Source organism: Physella acuta, unplaced genomic scaffold (genome assembly GCF_028476545.2).
Source record: "Physella acuta isolate Inbredline_101_S28 unplaced genomic scaffold, ASM2847654v3 ptg001183l, whole genome shotgun sequence".
In the NCBI taxonomy this organism is placed as follows: Eukaryota; Metazoa; Mollusca; class Gastropoda; family Physidae; genus Physella; species Physella acuta.
Window position 1 is genome coordinate 52,082 of NW_026732700.1, and position 20,419 is coordinate 72,500.

Here is a 20,419-nt window from a genome sequence, read left to right on the forward strand (position 1 = left end):
TAAATGACTCATAAGTGAACCAATATAAAAAATGGCAAGCTTTTGTTTTGTTTTTAGGACAGACTCTGACTTTCCTTAACAATAACTGTATTTTGAATAATATTTCACCTGTGTAGGTATGATATTAAGGTTACTTTCCACCTGTGTAGGTATATTTAGATTACCTTCTACCTGTGTAGGTATGATATTTAGATTACCTTCCACCTGTGTAGGTATGGTATTTAGATTACTTTCCACCTGTGTAGGTATATTTAGATTACCTTCCACCTGTGTAGGTATGATATTTAGATTACTTTCCACCTGTGTAGGTATATTTAGATTACCTTCCACCTGTGTAGGTATGATATTTAGATTACCTTCCACCTGTGTAGGTATGGTATTTAGATTACTTTCCACCTGTGTAGGTATATTTAGATTACCTTCCACCTGTGTAGGTATATTTAGATTACCTTCCACCTGTGTAGGTATGGTATATAGATTACCTTCCAACTGTGTAGGTATAGTATTTAGATTACCTTCCACCTGTGTAGGTATGATATTTAGATTACTTTACACCTGTGTAGGTATGGTATTTAGATTACCTTCCACCTGTGTAGGTATGATATTTGGATTACCTTCCACCTGTGTAGGTATGGTATTTAGATTACCTTCCACCTGTGTAGGTATGATATTTAGATTACTTTACACCTGTGTAGGTATGATATTTGGATTACCTTCCACCTATGTAGGTATGATACTTGGATTACCTTCCACTTGTGTTAGTATGATATATAGATTACCTTCCACCTGTGTAGGTATGATATATAGATTACCTTCCACCTGTGTAGGTATGATATTTAGATTACCTTACACCTGTGTAGGTATGATATTTGGATTACCTTCCACCTGTGTAGGTATGATATTTAGATTACCTTCCACCTGTGTAGGTATGATATTTAGATTACCTTCCACTTGTGTTAGTATGATATATAGATTACCTTACACCTGTGTAGGTATGATATTTGGATTACCTTCCACCTGTGTAGGTATGATATTTAGATTACCTTCCACCTGTGTAGGTATGATATTTGGATTGAAATGCATCCCCCGTCTGGTAAACAAACGGCCTCTGTCCAACTTTACGTGTTGTTACTTTATCCCAGGATAATACGAAATCTCTATTCTCTAGAATTTGAAAAAATCATAAATCATGTAATGTATTACACATATATTTTAAAATAAAAAATAATTTTTCTTTAATGGGTATTCAAAAGCAGTTAGTTAATTATAATATGCACCCTGTTACTGTGCATGCAAACTAAAAATCATTTTAAAGCTTGCAAACTTTCTGTAAGACAATAGAAACTAGCAGTTAAAAATCAGATCTACTATACATACCAGCTGCGACCTCTTCTATATCTGGGTGGCATCTTAACTTTATTGGAAGGTTGGATTCACATTTGCCTTTTTGGAAGATAATTATTTAAATTATAAATATATTTTCTGTTATAAAATATTTTTTTACGTAAACTATTATTTTAAAATGGTACATATAAATAATGTTTGCTACAATTTTTAAAAATAGTTTTCTAAGAAGACCTTAACAGAACACTTTGTAAAAAAAAACTATACATTTGCATAAGGTAAAAATGTGGAAAGAATTGCAAAAAAAAAACTCCATTCAATGTCCCACCTGTATCATCTCTGACCCGTATCTGGCGTAGTTTGATATTTGACACAGCTTTGAGTGTTGAGGTCGTGTTAATGTCAGACAGATACCAGTGTGGTTTCAAGAAAAATTGCTCCCGTAGGTGTTTCCAAAACTCATTTACAGTAATGCCCTAAACTCAATATAATTTTTATTTTTAACAATATTTCTGTGCTGGTATGCGTGTAGGTTATATTACATACAATCATTTTACTCAGTACATTGTATTTACTATTGTTTCAGAACCTTACTTATTTAAGGAGAGAGATTTCAAACATTTTAAATACAATTTTTTACACCAACAGTCTCATATAGTTGTGAAAATAGTGTTTTTAAAAAGATATTGTATTTTGAAAAAATCATATTTTCTTTTTTTAGTGCATTTATAAAAAAGACAACTTTTTAACGGTTCTTTTTAATATTTGGTTTTCAATCTTACTTTGAAGGCCTATTGTATCAGAGTTTTAAAGATTTAAAATAATGCATAAATCTATTGGGTTTCTCAATTATTTTTTACACATACCATTTCTGTATGACAAGATAATATTACATTTATGAAATAGCCATACAACTACTTAAGAAAAAACCTGTTAAGTTATGGGCTATTGTAAGTTTTTTTATGCTCTTAACAAAATCAAGGTTAAATTGTAAAATTTGCACCAGGACCATGATTTGGGTCAGGGCTAGAAGCAAACAAAGATTAAATCAATTCAGAATTGAAAGAAAATTGAAAGAAAAGAGAATTTTAAGGTCAGACACCACAAAAAAATTTAATGTATTATTTAGAATGTTTCTCAATGTTTTATGAATCCATATGTTATTAGTATTGATTATAGACCAAAAAAAAAAGTACAGAATCTCAATTAGCAGTTTTGGTTGCCATAGAGAGCACACAAATAAAAAATTGTGAGAATGAAAGAAACCCTACCTGTTTTAACTCTTGCTCTATCCGGCCCACTTTGAGCATGGTTCGCATGAATTTACTCTGCAGATAGCGGTTCCTGACGTTGCCACTCTGGACGTTGACTATGATGAGGACCACCAGGATGAAACAAACCATCCAGGCTGTTTCATTGCCAGAGCTCTTCTTCTCTGTCTCCCTCTGACTGCTGCCTGCCTTATGAAACTGAAAAAACAAGAATTGTTGGAATAGACATCTGAATTAAAATTAGTAATATTCATGTAGGTTGGATACATCAAACAGGTTTAATTAGGGAATGTTTATAGTGAATTCAATAATTTAGATGAAGAATATTTACAAGCATAAAATTAAAATGTTTAAACAATTTCTAAGCAAAATTTACAAAGAAAACAAATGACATGATTACATTTTGTGTAAGTGTAAGTAGGCCTTGAAGCTAAATAATAGCATTGGATAAAACATTTGTTGAGGGTATAAATTGTTCAATGGGTTAGAAAGGGGTTCAATTGGGTAGACAAAGGGGTTCAATAGGGTGGACAGGGTTTCAATAGGGTAGACAATGGGGAGGACAGGGGTTCAATAGGGTGGACAGGGGTTCAATGGGGTAGACAATGGGGTTCAATAGGGTGGACAGGGGTTCAATAGGGTGGACAGGGGTTCAATGGGGAGGACAGGGGTTCAATAGGGTGGACAGGGGTTCAATGGGGTAGACAATGGGGTTCAATAGGGTGGACAGGGGTTCAATAGGGTGGACAGGGGTTCAATGGGGTGGACAGGGGTTCAATAGGGTGGACAGGGGTTCAATGGGGTAGACAATGGGGTTCAATAGTGTGGACAGGGGTTCAATAGGGTGGACAGGGGTTCAATAGGGTGGACAGGGGTTCAATGGGGTAGACAATGGGGTTCAATGGGGTAGACAGGGGTTCAATAGGGTGGACAGGGGTTCAATAGGGTAGACAAAGGGGTTCAATAGGGTGGACAGGGGTTCAATAGGGTGGACAGGGGTTCAATGGGGTAGACAAAGGGGTTCAATGGGGAGGACAGGGGTTCAATAGGGTGGACAGGGGTTCAATGGGGTAGACAATGGGGTTCAATAGGGTGGACAGGGGTTCAATAGGGTGGACAGGGGTTCAATGGGGTAGACAATGGGGTTCAATAGGGTGGACAGGGGTTCAATAGGGTGGACAGGGGTTCAATGGGGTAGACAATGGGGTTCAATAGGGTGGACAGGGGTTCAATAGGGTGGACAGGGGTTCAATAGGGTGGACAGGGGTTCAATGGGGTAGACAATGGGGTTCAATAGGGTAGACAATGGGGTTCAATGGGGTGGACAGGGGTTCAATAGGGTAGACAATGGGGTTCAATGGGGTAGACAATGGGGTTCAATAGGGTGGACATGGGTTCAATGGGGTAGACAATGGGGTTCAATAGGGTGGACAGGGGTTCAATAGGGTAGACAAAGGGGTTCAATAGGGTGGACAGGGGTTCAATAGGGTAGACAATGGGGTTCAATGGGGTAGACAGGGGTTCAATAGGGTGGACATGGGTTCAATGGGGTAGACAATGGGGTTCAATAGGGTGGACAGGGGTTCAATAGGGTGGACAGGGGTTCAATGGGGTAGACAATGGGGTTCAATAGGGTGGACAGGGGTTCAATGGGGTAGACAATGGGGTTCAATGGGGTGGACAGGGGTTCAATAGGGTGGACAGGGGTTCAATAGGGTGGACAGGGGTTCAATAGGGTGGACAGGGGTTCAATGGGGTAGACAATGGGGTTCAATAGGGTGGACAGGGGTTCAATAGGGTGGACAGGGGTTCAATAGGGTGGACAGGGGTTCAATGGGGTAGACAATGGGGTTCAATAGGGTAGACAATGGGGTTCAATGGGGTGGACAGGGGTTCAATAGGGTAGACAATGGGGTTCAATGGGGTAGACAATGGGGTTCAATAGGGTGGACATGGGTTCAATGGGGTAGACAATGGGGTTCAATAGGGTGGACAGGGGTTCAATAGGGTAGACAAAGGGGTTCAATAGGGTGGACAGGGGTTCAATAGGGTAGACAATGGGGTTCAATGGGGTAGACAGGGGGTCAATAGGGTGGACATGGGTTCAATGGGGTAGACAATGGGGTTCAATAGGGTGGACAGGGGTTCAATAGGGTGGACAGGGGTTCAATGGGGTAGACAATGGGGTTCAATAGGGTGGACAGGGGTTCAATGGGGTAGACAATGGGGTTCAATGGGGTGGACAGGGGTTCAATAGGGTGGACAGGGGTTCAATAGGGTGGACAGGGGTTCAATAGGGTAGACAATGGGGTTCAATAGGGTAGACAATGGGGTTCAATGGGGTGGACAGGGGTTCAATAGGGTAGACAAAGGGGTTCAATGGGGTAGACAGGGGTTCAATAGGGTGGACAGGGGTTCAATGGGGTAGACAATGGGGTTCAATGGGGTGGACAGGGGTTCAATAGGGTGGACAGGGGTTCAATAGGGTGGACAGGGGTTCAATAGGGTGGACAGGGGTTTAATGGGTAGACAAAGGGTTCAATGTGGGAAAGTATTATATTTTACCTGAGCTGATTTTGACATCAGTCTGCACATAATGTTAGAAAAATTGTGCCAGGATTGTGAGATGACCAGGCATTCATTGCCCACATTATGGTGTGTTTCCACCAGACCAGCATCCACCAACTTCACATGTGTCTCCAGCGCAGAGTTGATTGCTGCAAGTTGTTACATAAGTTCTTAAAGTTAACTTTTTAACTATAGCATCAAAATCTACATTTCAAATGTGTTTTAAAACTCACATGAAACTTAAACTGTTTTCTCCATTGCTTACAATATATAGATTTCTAGGTCAATTGTTGGAAATTAGCAACACGTTAATAACAGATTATGAAAAACTAATTACCATCAGTAAGTGATAAAATCAAAACATACAAGTAAGCTTAAAAGTTTTATAGCTTTTTACAATGAACATTCAACAACTATGTAGGATAACCAATGAAAACTGATGAAATATATTTTCTCAGCTGTTACAGTAAACAAACAAAAAACACAATTTTTAAATTTTAATCAAAGAACTAAACCATAGCAGAATCCGATATCTTTTATTTCTTAAAAGGATCAATATATCTAATTTCAATCTAGATTTTCTAAATAAAAACGTAGCCTTTAATAGTTATTAAACACAGTTTTTGCAACTTATCAAACATACAGTTAAGAGTATATTTTTTCTATCTTCATTTAATTATTTTTTAATTAAAGAAATAAATCATAGACAATTTGCCTCAACTCACCTTGCATGCGACAGTCTCCCTCACCCTTCAAGAGCTCATACCTCTCTGTCACAAAGACGGCAGACACGAGGATAAATATAGGGTGCAAGAAAAACAAAACCACTGTGAAGGCTGACAGGAACACCAGTAGAAAATATTTGACATCCTGGTACTGAAACCCAACTACTGCTAAAATATACGTCATGATTACAATACTTTGAATATACAGCATGCAGCTGACTGCAAACAGCCATGGCCACCTTGCTCTTGAACTTAGTCTGAAATGTAGTAGTAAAAATAGTGTAAAAAATATAATTTACTCTGGATTAGAAATTAAGTAATAATAAACCGGTAGTGATCTCCCCTAAACTTTCTCGAATATTCTTATATAAAACAACAGGGGATGGTAACTGGGGATATAGCTATTATTTTTAATCCATTTTAAATACTTAAACTTTTAAAAATAGAATAGAATCTCATAAAAAAAACATTGCGCACCAAGCAAACGCCGAATAAAAACGCGTATAATAGTGCGCAATATTATTAGTACTTTAAAAATTTACATTAGTTTTTTGAGAAATCGGAAGTAGCGTAAATTACTACTTCCAGTCAACGGAAATTACTCAAAATTTAACAGAAGGTAGAGAATTAGATCTTTTACTTACATGTGAAATTTCATTTATCTATCTGAAATAGTACTCAAGTTATAGGCTTTTGAAAAATTCAAAGTAGGAAAAGTACCACTTCCGGTTGTCGGAAATCGCTCAAAAGTTGATACGGATCTACGATTTTGATATAATACTTATATATGAAATTTCATCAACCTAGCTGTAACGGTACTCAAGTTATCGTGTTTACACACGGACAGACACACACACACACAGACACACAGACACACAGACATACGGACAAGATTGCAAAATTATGTTTTTCCGTATCAGTGAGGTGTAAAACGTCGAGAACTGTAAAAATCTCGATTTTTTTTTTTTGCACGATTACAATACTTTCTCTATACTTCGTATATACGAGAAAGTAAAAATAGTGATAAAAAAAATTTAATTTTGACTGGAAATGTAGTAATAAAAATAGTGTAAAAAATAGAATTTACTTTATGTCTGAAATGTAGAAATAAAATGAATGTTAAAATCATACAGAATTCTTGAAACAAACATAATTGTCTAATAACATTGCTGCTTCACATTTCTGAGACAAACACAATAATTTCTTAGTTATATTAAAGCAATATATCCTTAAAACAAATCACAATAATTTCCTAGTTATATTACAGCAATATATCCTTAAAACAAATCACAATAATTTCCTAGTTATAGTACAGCAATATATCCTTAAAACAAATCACAATAATTTCCTAGTTATATTACAGCAATATATCCTTGAAACAAATCACAATAATTTCCTAACAATATCTTCACTGCACATCATGGAAACATTAATATTACAACTTTACCATTTCAAAACATTAATTTTCTAATAATATTACAACTTCACATTGTTGAAACAAACCAAATAAATGCCTGATAATATTACAACTTCACATTGTTAAATCAAAGAAAGTAAATGTCTGATAATACTTCAATCCAAAACATCTGTTTTAAACAGAAATACAAACGAGTGACAAGAGGAAAGATCGCTGAAAGATAAAGCTCCTTCTCATACAAGCTAAAACCAACCTCTGGAGTGGAGTGTTCAACTGTCCCGCGGAGTTGTTGTTGAGATTGTTGTTGCGGTTGATGTTGAAGTTGAAGGATGACTTGTTTACTAGATTGTCTACTGATGTCCCACCACTGCTCATGCTAAGACTGGACATGAGGTCCTCTAGTACTGTAGGATTTGGTGCAAAGTCTAATGTATCCTTTGAGGTAATTTCAGTAGTGTCTATAGTAGTGTCCCTCATATCAGAAGTCTTAGAGTCACTAAATATCTGAGAATCTGAATAGTAATGACAATTATTTTCAAATAAAACAAAAAACTTAACTAGGCTTAAACTTTATATGGCATAAACTTATTTATAAGCACAACAAATCATTTAACATAATGATACTGAACAAAACCAAAACTAAGCTAACTTGTAGAGTGTTTTTTTTTAACAGCAGAAATAAAAAAGTTAAAATCTAAACATAAGCTCAAACTCAAAAAAATAAAATTAACAGTTATTTTGGTAAATTAATTAAAATTAGTACATCAACCACTATTTCATTTTTATTGGTGATGCTAAAAGGTCAAATTTAATATTTAATTAATGGTTATTTTTTATATATTGGTTATTAAATCTCTTTAACTTCCTTTTATTGGTCATAGTTATGTATCTATGTTCGGTCTTCGGGTCTTTTTTTTTCTAAACTCACTGACACACCTATTCAGATAAAAGGTTGTGTCCAAAAACAGTGTGGCTTACCTACCCAGATACCTAAATAGGTAGTGACCCAATCATTCACCTCTCAGATAACACATTAAGGTTGTGTTCAAACACAGTTACTTATCTATTCAGATGATTTAAAAGGGTAGTCCGCGACTATATAATTATATAACTTAAAAAGACTTCTTTGATTTTTAAAAAGTGACTTATCTATTAGATGACTTATAAGTGACACAATGACTTAGCTATTAGATGACTTATAAATGAAAAAGTGACTTACTTATTAGATGACTTATAAATGACATAGCGACTTACTTATTAGATGACTTATAAATGATATAATGACTTACTTATTAGATGACTTATAAATGACATAGCGACTTACTTATTAGATGACTTATAAATGACATAGCGACTTACTTATTAGATGACTTATAAATGATATAGTGACTTACTTATTAGATGACTTATAAATGACATAGCGACTTACTTATTAGATGACTTATAAATGACATAGTGACTTACTTATTAGATGACTTATAAATGAGATAGTGACTTACTTATTAAATGACTTATAAATGAGATAGTGACTTACTTATTAGATGACTTATAAATGACATAGTGACTTACTTATTAGATGACTTATACATGACATAGTGACTTACTTATTAGATGACTTATAAATGACATAACGACTTACTTATTAGATGACTTATAAATGACATAACGACTTACTTATTAGATGACTTATAAATGACATAGTGACTTACTTATTAGATGACTTATAAATGAGATAGTGACTTACTTATTAGATGACTTATAAATGAGATAGTGACTTACTTATTAGATGACTTATACATGACATAGTGACTTACTTATTAGATGACTTATACATGACATAGTGACTTACTTATAAATGACATAGTGACTTACTTATTAGATGACTTATAAATGACATAGTGACTTACTTATTAGATGACTTATAAATGACATAGTGACTTACTTATTAGATGACTTATAAATGACATAGTGACTTACTTATTAGATGACTTATAAATGACATAGTGACTTACTTATTAGATGACTTATAAATGACATAGTGACTTACTTATTAGATGACTTATAAATGACATAGTGACTTACTTATTAGATGACTTATAAATGACATAGTGACTTACTTATTAGATGACTTATAAGGTGTGTGACACTCACCTTCCCAGATGGAGTTGGAGTGCCTGGAAAGTTTAGGAATATACTTCTGGGTGTCGACTTCAGAGCTGGTGGTTACATGGGTGGCAATACTCTGGGCCGAGGTTAGCGCAACCTTTGGGGGGGGAGTTATTCTAACTTTTGGAAACTCAACTCTCATACCTTGAAATGTGTACTCACAGATGCTGTTGACACAAAAAGTGGAGATGAGAATTTTGCTGTAGTTGATAAAAGTAGTAGTGTTGTTGGTTTCACTTTCTTCTTTTTCGTTCTTAATTGTATTATTGGACTGTATTTCCTCCAACACAATCAAATATTATGTGTCAACATGTTATGTGCCATATAGGCCATCGACTCCAATTTCAGCCTGCTTTTCTATTCAGGTTTGCTTCCATAGCCTTTGTTCAACCAAGAACAAACTACAAGACAGCAGTTGTTTAATTTTGGAGTTGTCTCTCCTAAAAGGGTTGCTGTCCCCAACTATTGAGCCTCATCTGCCCAAGGGTTCAAATTCAGGATTTTCACTTTAGAAACCATTAGCTTTATTGATTTGACCAATTGACAGGTATTCTCTTTAATTTTGCTGATTTAAAAAAAAAGTAGTTTTGTTGATAAATACCATGCTATTTAAAACACACCAATTTGTGTTAGATGAAATAACATCGGAACTATGGGTAGATCTACAGTGTTTTATTGGGTCCTAAGGCAAGGTTTTTTTTTCTGATTCTATAATGAGTAACTAACTTTAAAAATAATGATCATAGTGGGTGTAATAAGTGTTATCAACATATGTTAACATGTGTAGCACATTAATACAAGTTGATTTTTTTAAAGTTTGGTTAGGAGTCCTTTGATTTATTTGTTGAAATGCTTTGGAATTGTGTACACACTTTATAAACACTGACAGACAAAGTGGACAAACACAGATGAACATTCTACCAGTGAATGCTGAACAGTTCTCACTATTTTAAGTAGACACTGATGAAAAAAGTTGGAAGTGAAGAAAACAGTGTTGTCTTGATAAAGTGGGCTTCGTATTGGTCTTTGACCATATGCTTTGCATCTCCTTTAAGAAACTTCTGGGTGGAGCCTAGGTTCAACAGGCAGATGCACATGGTCATTAGGGTCGCACATAGGCAGCACAGGACATGCAGGGACTGGGGATGAGATGAATTCACAGCAGAAATGTTAAACATGTCTAAACATTATAATACATGACATGCAAGCAATGGGGATAAATCAATTCATAACAAAAGCATTTTCATACACTAAAATCTGTAGACATACATTGATTATAAGTTTTGGCTTTAATTGCAGTTGAAAATATTGTTACTCTTGAAGAGAATGGTTATCTTTCTTCCAACATTTGATAAAGAATTATTTTTTACTTCAGCATTAGGTTAAACAAATTTTAATCCTAACTCCAATATTTGGTAGAAAACTGTTTAGTTTCTCTCCAACATTTGGTAATAGAGTGTTCCAATTTTGCTCTAATGTTGGTAAAGAATTGTTCCAATTTTACTCCAAAAATTATAATGTCTGCAATTTAAAATACTGAATCTAGTTTTCATGCTAAGTTTTTAACAAACACCAGAGGTAAAAACACCCAAACTTTTATTACATACATTTGCATAGACAACACAGATGATTACCTTGGAGTAGGCACTTCCTTGTACATTGTAAAACATCCCAAGAGCCAAATGAAGATTTCTCAACAGACGAATGAAGTTAAAAATAATCAAGCGAGCTTTTGACCCTAGAGGTAAAAAAATCAAGCATATGCTACTTTATTCTGTCAAGAACTTTTGTCCAATTAGGCTTGGTGGCACAGACAGTAAGGGACCATTAACAGCTGCAAGTAAAATGCTGGAAAGTTTGAAGACCATAGTTTATAACTGAACGTTGCTTTATGTCTCATGTAGCTTTCAATTCTTGAAATATAGCACATACTATACGAGTCAATTTCTTGTGTAGGTCTACTTGTCATTTTTTTATTAATACAAAATACAATTTAAGTGAAATTTAGTGGCAATAATTTTATAGGTTAACAGAGTAAAAGAATTTTTTTACAGTCACATGTGAGAAAAAAAAAGCTAGAGATGGGTTAGTTCTATTATATGCTGTTCAAGTTTGTATGTGATAATTAAGGCAAGACTGTTGAAATCTAGTTTGGAAGATAATGGGATAAAATGTTAAAATTACAAGTGAACTGACCGGATGAGGAAGTGACAGGTTTCACTATGTAGTTGTGATGGGTCTGAGGGTCAGGTATCCAAGCTTCACAGATACAATAGCTGTCTTGTTTGGTGGCCAGATTTCTCAGAAAAACATGGTTGACATACCTACAACATAACTATGCCACTTAGAACAAAGACAGTTTAATCACAATAAAAATATCCTTTGTCCATGTTTTAAAAACTGACTTAGATGCAGAATAAAAAATTGTGAATTTAAGCAGACGTACCAAGCATCGTATTCATCAACACAGTCTAGAGACAATATCACATTCTGAAGGCTTCCCAAAGATCTTTTGCTGCTTATTAAAAACCATAGCTCCGAGCCAGTCTATAGATTGTATATGTTTGTTAGCAAACATCATCAAATATATTTATTTATTTGCTTAGACATCAGAAAATAGAGCCAGACACAGCAAATAGATTGTAAAGTTAGTTAAAAGTTCTCAACAAGTAATTAAGTATTCAACTGAAAGCTTGTTTTCTAAGCAAGCTGTTTCCAATATTTAGTATTGTATGTAAGTAATCAACAATTAATTCAGATTTTAATTAAAAACATTTGTCTTATGTCAGCTACATACAATAATAGTACAATTTTATTATTCATCAATTAATTAGGTTTTTAATTTTAAACTATTATTAATAATTACATTAGTAGTATTACTATATGCTTTCATTAGTGCACTAAGGTCTACGGTATTTCTAAACATTTACCTTAAAGAGCTGATCAAAGGCAGACAACCTATACACAGTGCTAACATTCTCAGACCCCACCAATGTTAAAGAGACAGTTGAAGCAGTACTAGATCCCCTCATCCAGCCTGTGGCTACACAGATTAAATATTGATCTTTCCCAGTGGGTGTGTATAGCTCTGGTAGAATGAAACTTTTTTCCTGTAAAATCAATATTTTAAAGTGATCAAACTCCTTCCCCGTAAAATCAATATTTTGTAACAATTAGAACTTCTCATGAATAAAATCAATATTTTTTTTTAGAAAGTAGACTTTTCTAGTAATTTAAAAAATCTGAAAAAATGTTAAAACCTTTCCCTGTAAAATCTAAATATCAAAATAATTTAAAAAAATAGAATTGCGAATACAAAACAAAATTTATTTTAATCCAATATTGTAGAGTAATACAAGTTAAATACTGTTCAATAGATATATTTTAATACTGGGTCTTTATGTTAAGTCTACATTATAATTATAAATGCTCAAAAATGGAAATTTTAAAATAGTTTATTTTTTTTTAATTCACTGACAATGTTCAGTACCAATTCTAATTAATACTTTATTAATTTAACAAAAGTGTAAATATATTTTCACAGCTCAAAAGCATCATACATAGTAAGTAAATTTTGTCAGACATTTATAATAGATTTTGTAGGTGAGGATAGCGGCAAATATTGCTTCAGAAAACAACAAAGTTTTCTCTTCACTGAGCCTTAACCATTTGTACAAGTATCGCTAACAAAAACCCCTAAAACTCACAAATGGTTTTTCCTGTTGATCCTTTCTTCTAGCCACTATAAGGAATGCTGCGAAAACAACCCACAATGCAATGAGAAATGATGAAGACAGAAGCTGCATTGTGTCCAAGTTTTCACTTGAAAAATCAACTATTTCATAATTTGCCCTGCAAAGCAAAATAAATTTAAAAAAAAAATTAATAGTCAGTAACGAAGTGTAATGTTCAAGGAAATCATAGTGAATGTGAAAGTCAAATCCCAGTGTTATGTGTAGGAGGTTGTCAAGTCCACCCATAAAAGATAAATACTATAATCTGGTTGGGAAAAAAAACAAAGATGGCTGGACATGTTTCTCACCACAGATTCTCATTACACACTGAGGTTTGAGGAAACATGTGAAACTATTAGGTATGGAAGGGTCTACTACAGCCAGGGTCATATATACTGTTATGGCCCGCTCTCCGACAGCCGCGGAGAGAGCGGACACCCCAGGTTCGTTTGGTATGGTACCGATAGAAGTCACTCTTAGAGAATCCCAACAACTTGCCGTGAGCTCGTTAATGTTGTCTAGGGGTAAAACACGACAAATCGAAGAGACTCAACACGACTTAAACTATCAATACCTTTTTAATAAATGTACAAGATTATGACACTAGGTAAGTTCAAAATGTACAGACTCTAAGAGTACAATAAATAAACTCAAAAACTCCAACTTACAGTTTGAGAAAATCACAATATATCACAGCTGTGGCTTAGTATATTATACACCAATAAAGATCATTACTTCACACAACTGAATGGCATCATAATTACCACAAAAAACCAAGAAGAGACGTTTGCCTCTACAACAATAGAAATCCAAATAAAGGATCAAACTATCACCGAAGTAATCAAAAAGGTGCAATAATACACCAGAACAAAATAGTTGAAATACTACAACTTGCCACACTATACCTTATACAAAAGGTGTTAATCATGTCACAAAATAACAATACTCAAAATGTGGCACACATAACCACCGGCACAACTCTCCTGGTCCTAAGGTCAATCTGGCTGCCTTTGAACTTGAAAATCCTGAGATTAAATAGCATTCAATAATAGGGGAAATAACTCAAAAGTCCCACGACTATTGGCTGAGGATCTGTCAAGGATCCTCACGGTCGCAAGACCATTGGTTGAGGTTCTGCCAGAGATTAAAATACAATCACCTGATGTGACAGAGTTCAGTTGACCGATATGAACCTGTGAACTGACAATTCTCCCAAGGTCAAATACATAACTCAGGAGATTAAAAGCAAAAAGACCTAAGTAGGTCACATCCCCTCCCTTTTAGAGAGGCATTTTTGTTTCACAAAAATGGCAATCACTATATTGAACAAATCTGACATAAAAAACGTCCAATTATAGTAACTAACAAAATTTCTATATCAGGAAAAAACATCCTTAAAAATTAAAGGGAAACAATTCACCTTTTTACAATTTACCAAACGGGAATAATCTTTCCCAAAATAAGAATACATTAAGATTCCTTATGCAAAGGTAACACAACATATCCATCTGGATATAACATGTGGGAAACTTACACCTTAATTCCTTTATTTATACGTCCCACTACAACATCAACTGAATAATGTGATACATTTTATAACAACTCACTGCACATTATACAAAACCACCTTTAAATAAGGTTCATTTGAAAATAACAGGCATTTTCAACAAGTAATCAGTTTTGAAACAACCTTACAATTCTGATCTGATTGAAAGTTTGGAACTCCAGTCACTAGGCTACAGTTTAATCAAACATAACGTTTGCAAAATGGTTATAACTAACCAAAAAAGTTTCACAAGATCAATGTGAACATCAAAAGTTGTTTTACATTCTTGACAAACAGTCAGCTACAATGTTGTCAGTTCCTTTAATATGGGAAATTACCAGATTAAAGTTTTGGAAAAATAGACACCACCTCAAAATTCTGTTGTTATTCTGCCCCAACTTAGTAGTGAACTTAAGAGGATCATGGTCAGAAAATACCATGACTGGATTTACTGAGGAAGTGACATAAACCTCAAAATGCTGTAAGGACGGGACTAAAGCTACTGCTTCTTTTTCACTGGCGGCAACAGCTGAAAAGTTTTTACAAAAACGTCTATAATATCCAGCCATCCCTAAGAATGGAGGGTAAAGTTTTAACTACCTGTGATAATTTCTGATTCTCATCAGAGGATAAACGTACAAGATGGTCTTCTAAATGGGCCAAAAATTTAGTGTTTAACAATTTTGGGGACTTTAACTTGTTAAGAGTAGCATCATCAAATTTACTAGATATACTTATAGGAAATGTAATCTTAGCTGTGGAGAAAGAGTTAGTGAGTTTACATGATAAACCAGTTGTTTCTTTCTCTGGTTTGGGAAGTAGGTGACGCAGTCCTTGGTAATCTTGTTAAATGCTTCGTCTAGCACAGGAATCGGTTTCATCGGCCTTGGGAATATTTTGATTGGGATTCCCAACCAACTGACAGTTCTTACAATGTCTACAATAACGGGTGTCATCGTTGTGCATTCTCGGCCAAAAGAACAGTTCATTTTCACAGTCGGGGTCTGTAGAGAACGGGTTCTGAACTTCCTGGGGGTGGACTTTGCTTCCCGCTAAGTCGTTACCTAGGAGCAAATGTACACCTGGGACAGGTATGGAATCGATCACCCCAAGGATGACATCTCCTTGGATGAGCTGATGTCTCAGGTTGAACTTATGTAGTGGAACTATGGTTGGTTCAGCTCCCACTCCTTGGATGATGGTGACATCACCGGTGTTGGTTTCTGGTGCAATTTTCAATGAGTCTCTCAGCAAAAGTGACTGAGAAGCCCCAGTGTCTCTTAGGACTACTATGTTCCGCGATGATCCTGGATCTCCAGGGTTGCTGATGACAGCATCTGTCATGAATGACGTGAAGCCAACAGTTCTCGATTCTTCACAATTGGTTGCTGCTGATGTAACCGGTCGGTGAAGAGGATAGTCATAAGATGACTGGACGAAAGTGGTGGGCACTTCATTACCTCCCTGTGGACACGCTGGTGTAGTGTCATCACGACGGGCGAGGTTCACCTTTGGACTTGCTTGATGGGGGAGAGCGTTACGAGATGATGTTCGTATATACTCTCTGTTGTCTCGCTGTCGCAGGAAACAGTTCTTGATGACGTGCCCAGGCTTAGAACAATAGTGGCAGATCAGTCGTTGCCTGGCTATGACTCTGGGTTTCTGTGGTGACTGACGAGATCTCAGCAACTGGCCAGCAGGGGGATTGTTGCTGATGAGAGGGAGTACCGGATTGAATTTGGTACCAGAACCCTGTGACTTCTTATGCACCAGCTCGTAGGTATCAGCTGATTCTGCTGCCCTTTTGATGTCTGTTATTCGGTTATCCAAGATGTGTAGTCTGATCTCTTCTGGTACTGCGTTGAGAAAATCTTCTCTTAGTATCAGACTTCTGAGTTTGTCGAAGTCGTCGACATTCTCGGAATGGAGCCATCTTGAAAAGACCTTTTCTTTTTCAAAAAGGAACTCAACATAGGTTTGGTTCTGTTGTTTCCTAATTTTTCTGAACTTAGTTCTGTAGGCTTCTGGAGTTACTTCGTAAGCCTTCAGAATGGCAGCCTTGACCTTTTTGTAATCGGACTGGACTTCGCGAGAGAGTGCCTGGTATGTGGTGGCAGCCTTACCAATTAAAACAGTGCTTAATAACGTCGTGACTACGTTACTAGGCCATTGACAACTTTCGGCCATGTTCTCAAATGTATTAAAAAATACAACAAGATCTGACTCATCAAACTTAGGGACTAATTTGCAAAACTTGGCCAATGTTTGGGCCACAGACAACTGAGAAGGACCTCCTGACCTCGAACTACTGCCAATAATACCAAACTCATACTCTAACCTCTTCATCTGAACTTCTCTTTCTAACTCTAGCCTGGCCTCAAACTCCCTATCAACAATTTTCACTTCCCGTGCCAAAACTTCAGAAAGGAGGCTCTCATCTAACATACCTTCATTAATGAAGTAGACAATAACTTTGTCCTTCAACACCCTAGAGGTCTGCGTAACAGTATACTCCAGGTTTAACTCTTTGACAACTGTTATCAAATCTTTCCTACCTAAGTTCTCAACTGCTTCCACAGTAGGACTTAACAACAAAGCCTCCATAGCTACAAAGTAACAATGTTTACCTTCAACTGATAACAAAAACAACTACTCAAGAACTAGTTCAACTTATTCGAACTTCTGACCTAACTCTAGATCACAAACTCAAACCAGTGCCAAACTTGCACATAAATCAAAATACCGGTCGAGCCCTCACTTGTTATGGCCCGCTCTCCGACAGCCGCGGAGGGAGCGGACACCCCAGGTTCGTTTGGTATGGTACCGATAGAAGTCACTCTTAGAGAATCCCAACAACTTGCCGTGAGCTCGTTAATGTTGTCTAGGGGTAAAACACGACAAATCGAAGAGACTCAACACGACTTAAACTATCAATACCTTTTTAATAAATGTACAAGATTATGACACTAGGTAAGTTCAAAATGTACAGACTCTAAGAGTACAATAAATAAACTCAAAAACTCCAACTTACAGTTTGAGAAAATCACAATATATCACAGCTGTGGCTTAGTATATTATACACCAATAAAGATCATTACTTCACACAACTGAATGGCATCATAATTACCACAAAAAACCAAGAAGAGACGTTTGCCTCTACAACAATAGAAATCCAAATAAAGGATCAAACTATCACCGAAGTAATCAAAAAGGTGCAATAATACACCAGAACAAAATAGTTGAAATACTACAACTTGCCACACTATACCTTATACAAAAGGTGTTAATCATGTCACAAAATAACAATACTCAAAATGTGGCACACATAACCACCGGCACAACTCTCCTGGTCCTAAGGTCAATCTGGCTGCCTTTGAACTTGAAAATCCTGAGATTAAATAGCATTCAATAATAGGGGAAATAACTCAAAAGTCCCACGACTATTGGCTGAGGATCTGTCAAGGATCCTCACGGTCGCAAGACCATTGGTTGAGGTTCTGCCAGAGATTAAAATACAATCACCTGATGTGACAGAGTTCAGTTGACCGATATGAACCTGTGAACTGACAATTCTCCCAAGGTCAAATACATAACTCAGGAGATTAAAAGCAAAAAGACCTAAGTAGGTCACAATACAACATGTACATTTACATGACAGCAGTATAAAAAATATACACCTAAAACCTACAATGGCACCTTAAATTGGGCACCACATGGGGAAACACCTGCAGTGATAATTTCCCATCCAAGAGTAAAAACAATGTAAAACTACAGTTAAACTCACCATGACAACCTAAATGTGGGCCTAAATTTGGCAACATATGCAATGATAATTTCCCATAGAGCAGTATAAACAATGTAAAACTGCACTTAAATTACCTTGGCAACCTAAATCTCAGCCTAAATTGGGCAACACATGCTATAATAATTTCAAACAGAGCAGTATAAACAATGTAAAACTGCACTTAAATTACCTTGGCAACCTAAATCTCAGCCTAAATTGGGCAACACATGCTATGATAATTTCAAATAGAGCAGTATAAACAATGTAAAACTGCACTTAAATTACCTTGGCAACCTAAATCTCAGCCTAAATTGGGCAACACATGCTATGATAATTTCAAATAGAGCAGTATAAACAATGTAAAACTGCACTTAAATTACCTTGGCAACCTAAATCTCAGCCTAAATTGGGCAACACATGCTATGATAATTTCAAATAGAGCAGTATAAACAATGAAAAACTGCACTTAAATTACCTTGGCAACCTAAATCTCAGCCTAAATTGGGCAACACATGCTATAATAATTTCAAACAGAGCAGTATAAACAATGTAAAACTGCACTTAAATTACCTTGGCAACCTAAATCTCAGCCTAAATTGGGCAACACATGCTATGATAATTTCAAATAGAGCAGTATAAACAATGTAAAACTGCACTTAAATTACCTTGGCAACCTAAATCTCAGCCTAAATTGGGCAACACATGCTATGATAATTTCAAATAGAGCAGTATAAACAATGTAAAACTGCACTTAAATTACCTTGGCAACCTAAATCTCAGCCTAAATTGGGCAACACATGCTATGATAATTTCAAATAGAGCAGTATAAACAATGAAAAACTGCACTTAAATTACCTTGGCAACCTAAATCTCAGCCTAAATTGGGCAACACATGCTATAATAATTTCAAACAGAGCAGTATAAACAATGTAAAACTGCACTTAAATTACCTTGGCAACCTAAATCTCAGCCTAAATTGGGCAACACATGCTATGATAATTTCAAATAGAGCAGTATAAACAATGTAAAACTGCACTTAAATTACCTTGGCAACCTAAATCTCAGCCTAAATTGGGCAACACATGCTATGATAATTTCAAATAGAGCAGTATAAACAATGTAAAACTGCACTTAAATTACCTTGGCAACCTAAATCTCAGCCTAAATTGGGCAACACATGCTATGATAATTTCAAATAGAGCAGTATAAACAATGTAAAACTGCACTTAAATTACCTTGGCAACCTAAAAAGGGCCTAAATTGGGCAACACAATCAATGATAATTTCCCATAGAACAGTATAAACAATGTAAAACTGCAGCTAAACTTACCAAGGCAACCTAAATGTGAGCTTACAAGGAGCAAAGCCAGCAGTGAAGAGAAGTCCTCCATCACAAATACAATTAGCAATAGGAGGCTGGCCAGCACTGTAAGCTGTAGGCTGAAAACATGACAGGAAATGTTAATACCAAGTCTTTGTTATTGCTGTACAGGTTTTCAGCTTCAGTGATAAACTTCATAAAACAATTACACTATGGGACTCACTTATAAACTAAAAATGAAGTTGACAATGTAAAACAGGAGGTTCTGGGATGAAATTTTTAAAAATTTTAATGGTGAAGTTTTTTTTTTAAATGTGTAATGTTAACAGCTTTGGTGGAAATGTTGGGTATAGGTTAGGGTTTAGAAAATGTAAACCCTTGTCCAGTTTTTTGTTTAAACATTTCATACAACTTTTAAAATTATGTAACTCATATTTAGAAATGAAAAAAAAAACACAAACACAGATTAACAATTAACAAAACAAAACACTCATTTAACTAAAAAGAAAACACATAATACACATTTAACTAAAAAGAAAACAT

General features: G+C 35.6%; 1 protein-coding gene across 1 annotated transcript in view; it reads right to left on the reverse strand.

Moving 5' to 3' along the window:
• The window catches only part of LOC131956903 (uncharacterized), a 44,828-nt gene that overhangs the window by 2,936 nt on the left and 21,473 nt on the right, over window positions 1-20,419 (reverse strand). Inside the window, exons 30-44 of the mRNA XM_059321532.1 lie at window positions 19,886-19,995; window positions 13,199-13,343; window positions 12,422-12,601; window positions 11,938-12,038; window positions 11,688-11,815; window positions 11,126-11,229; window positions 10,437-10,630; window positions 9,477-9,658; window positions 7,579-7,837; window positions 5,909-6,165; window positions 5,181-5,332; window positions 2,616-2,813; window positions 1,673-1,820; window positions 1,378-1,443; window positions 1,044-1,164 (exon numbers count right to left, since the gene is read on the reverse strand). Coding sequence (XP_059177515.1) covers window positions 1,044-1,164; window positions 1,378-1,443; window positions 1,673-1,820; window positions 2,616-2,813; window positions 5,181-5,332; window positions 5,909-6,165; window positions 7,579-7,837; window positions 9,477-9,658; window positions 10,437-10,630; window positions 11,126-11,229; window positions 11,688-11,815; window positions 11,938-12,038; window positions 12,422-12,601; window positions 13,199-13,343; window positions 19,886-19,995 — 2,345 coding nt within the window. The remainder of the gene's footprint in view (window positions 1-1,043; window positions 1,165-1,377; window positions 1,444-1,672; window positions 1,821-2,615; window positions 2,814-5,180; window positions 5,333-5,908; window positions 6,166-7,578; window positions 7,838-9,476; window positions 9,659-10,436; window positions 10,631-11,125; window positions 11,230-11,687; window positions 11,816-11,937; window positions 12,039-12,421; window positions 12,602-13,198; window positions 13,344-19,885; window positions 19,996-20,419) is intronic.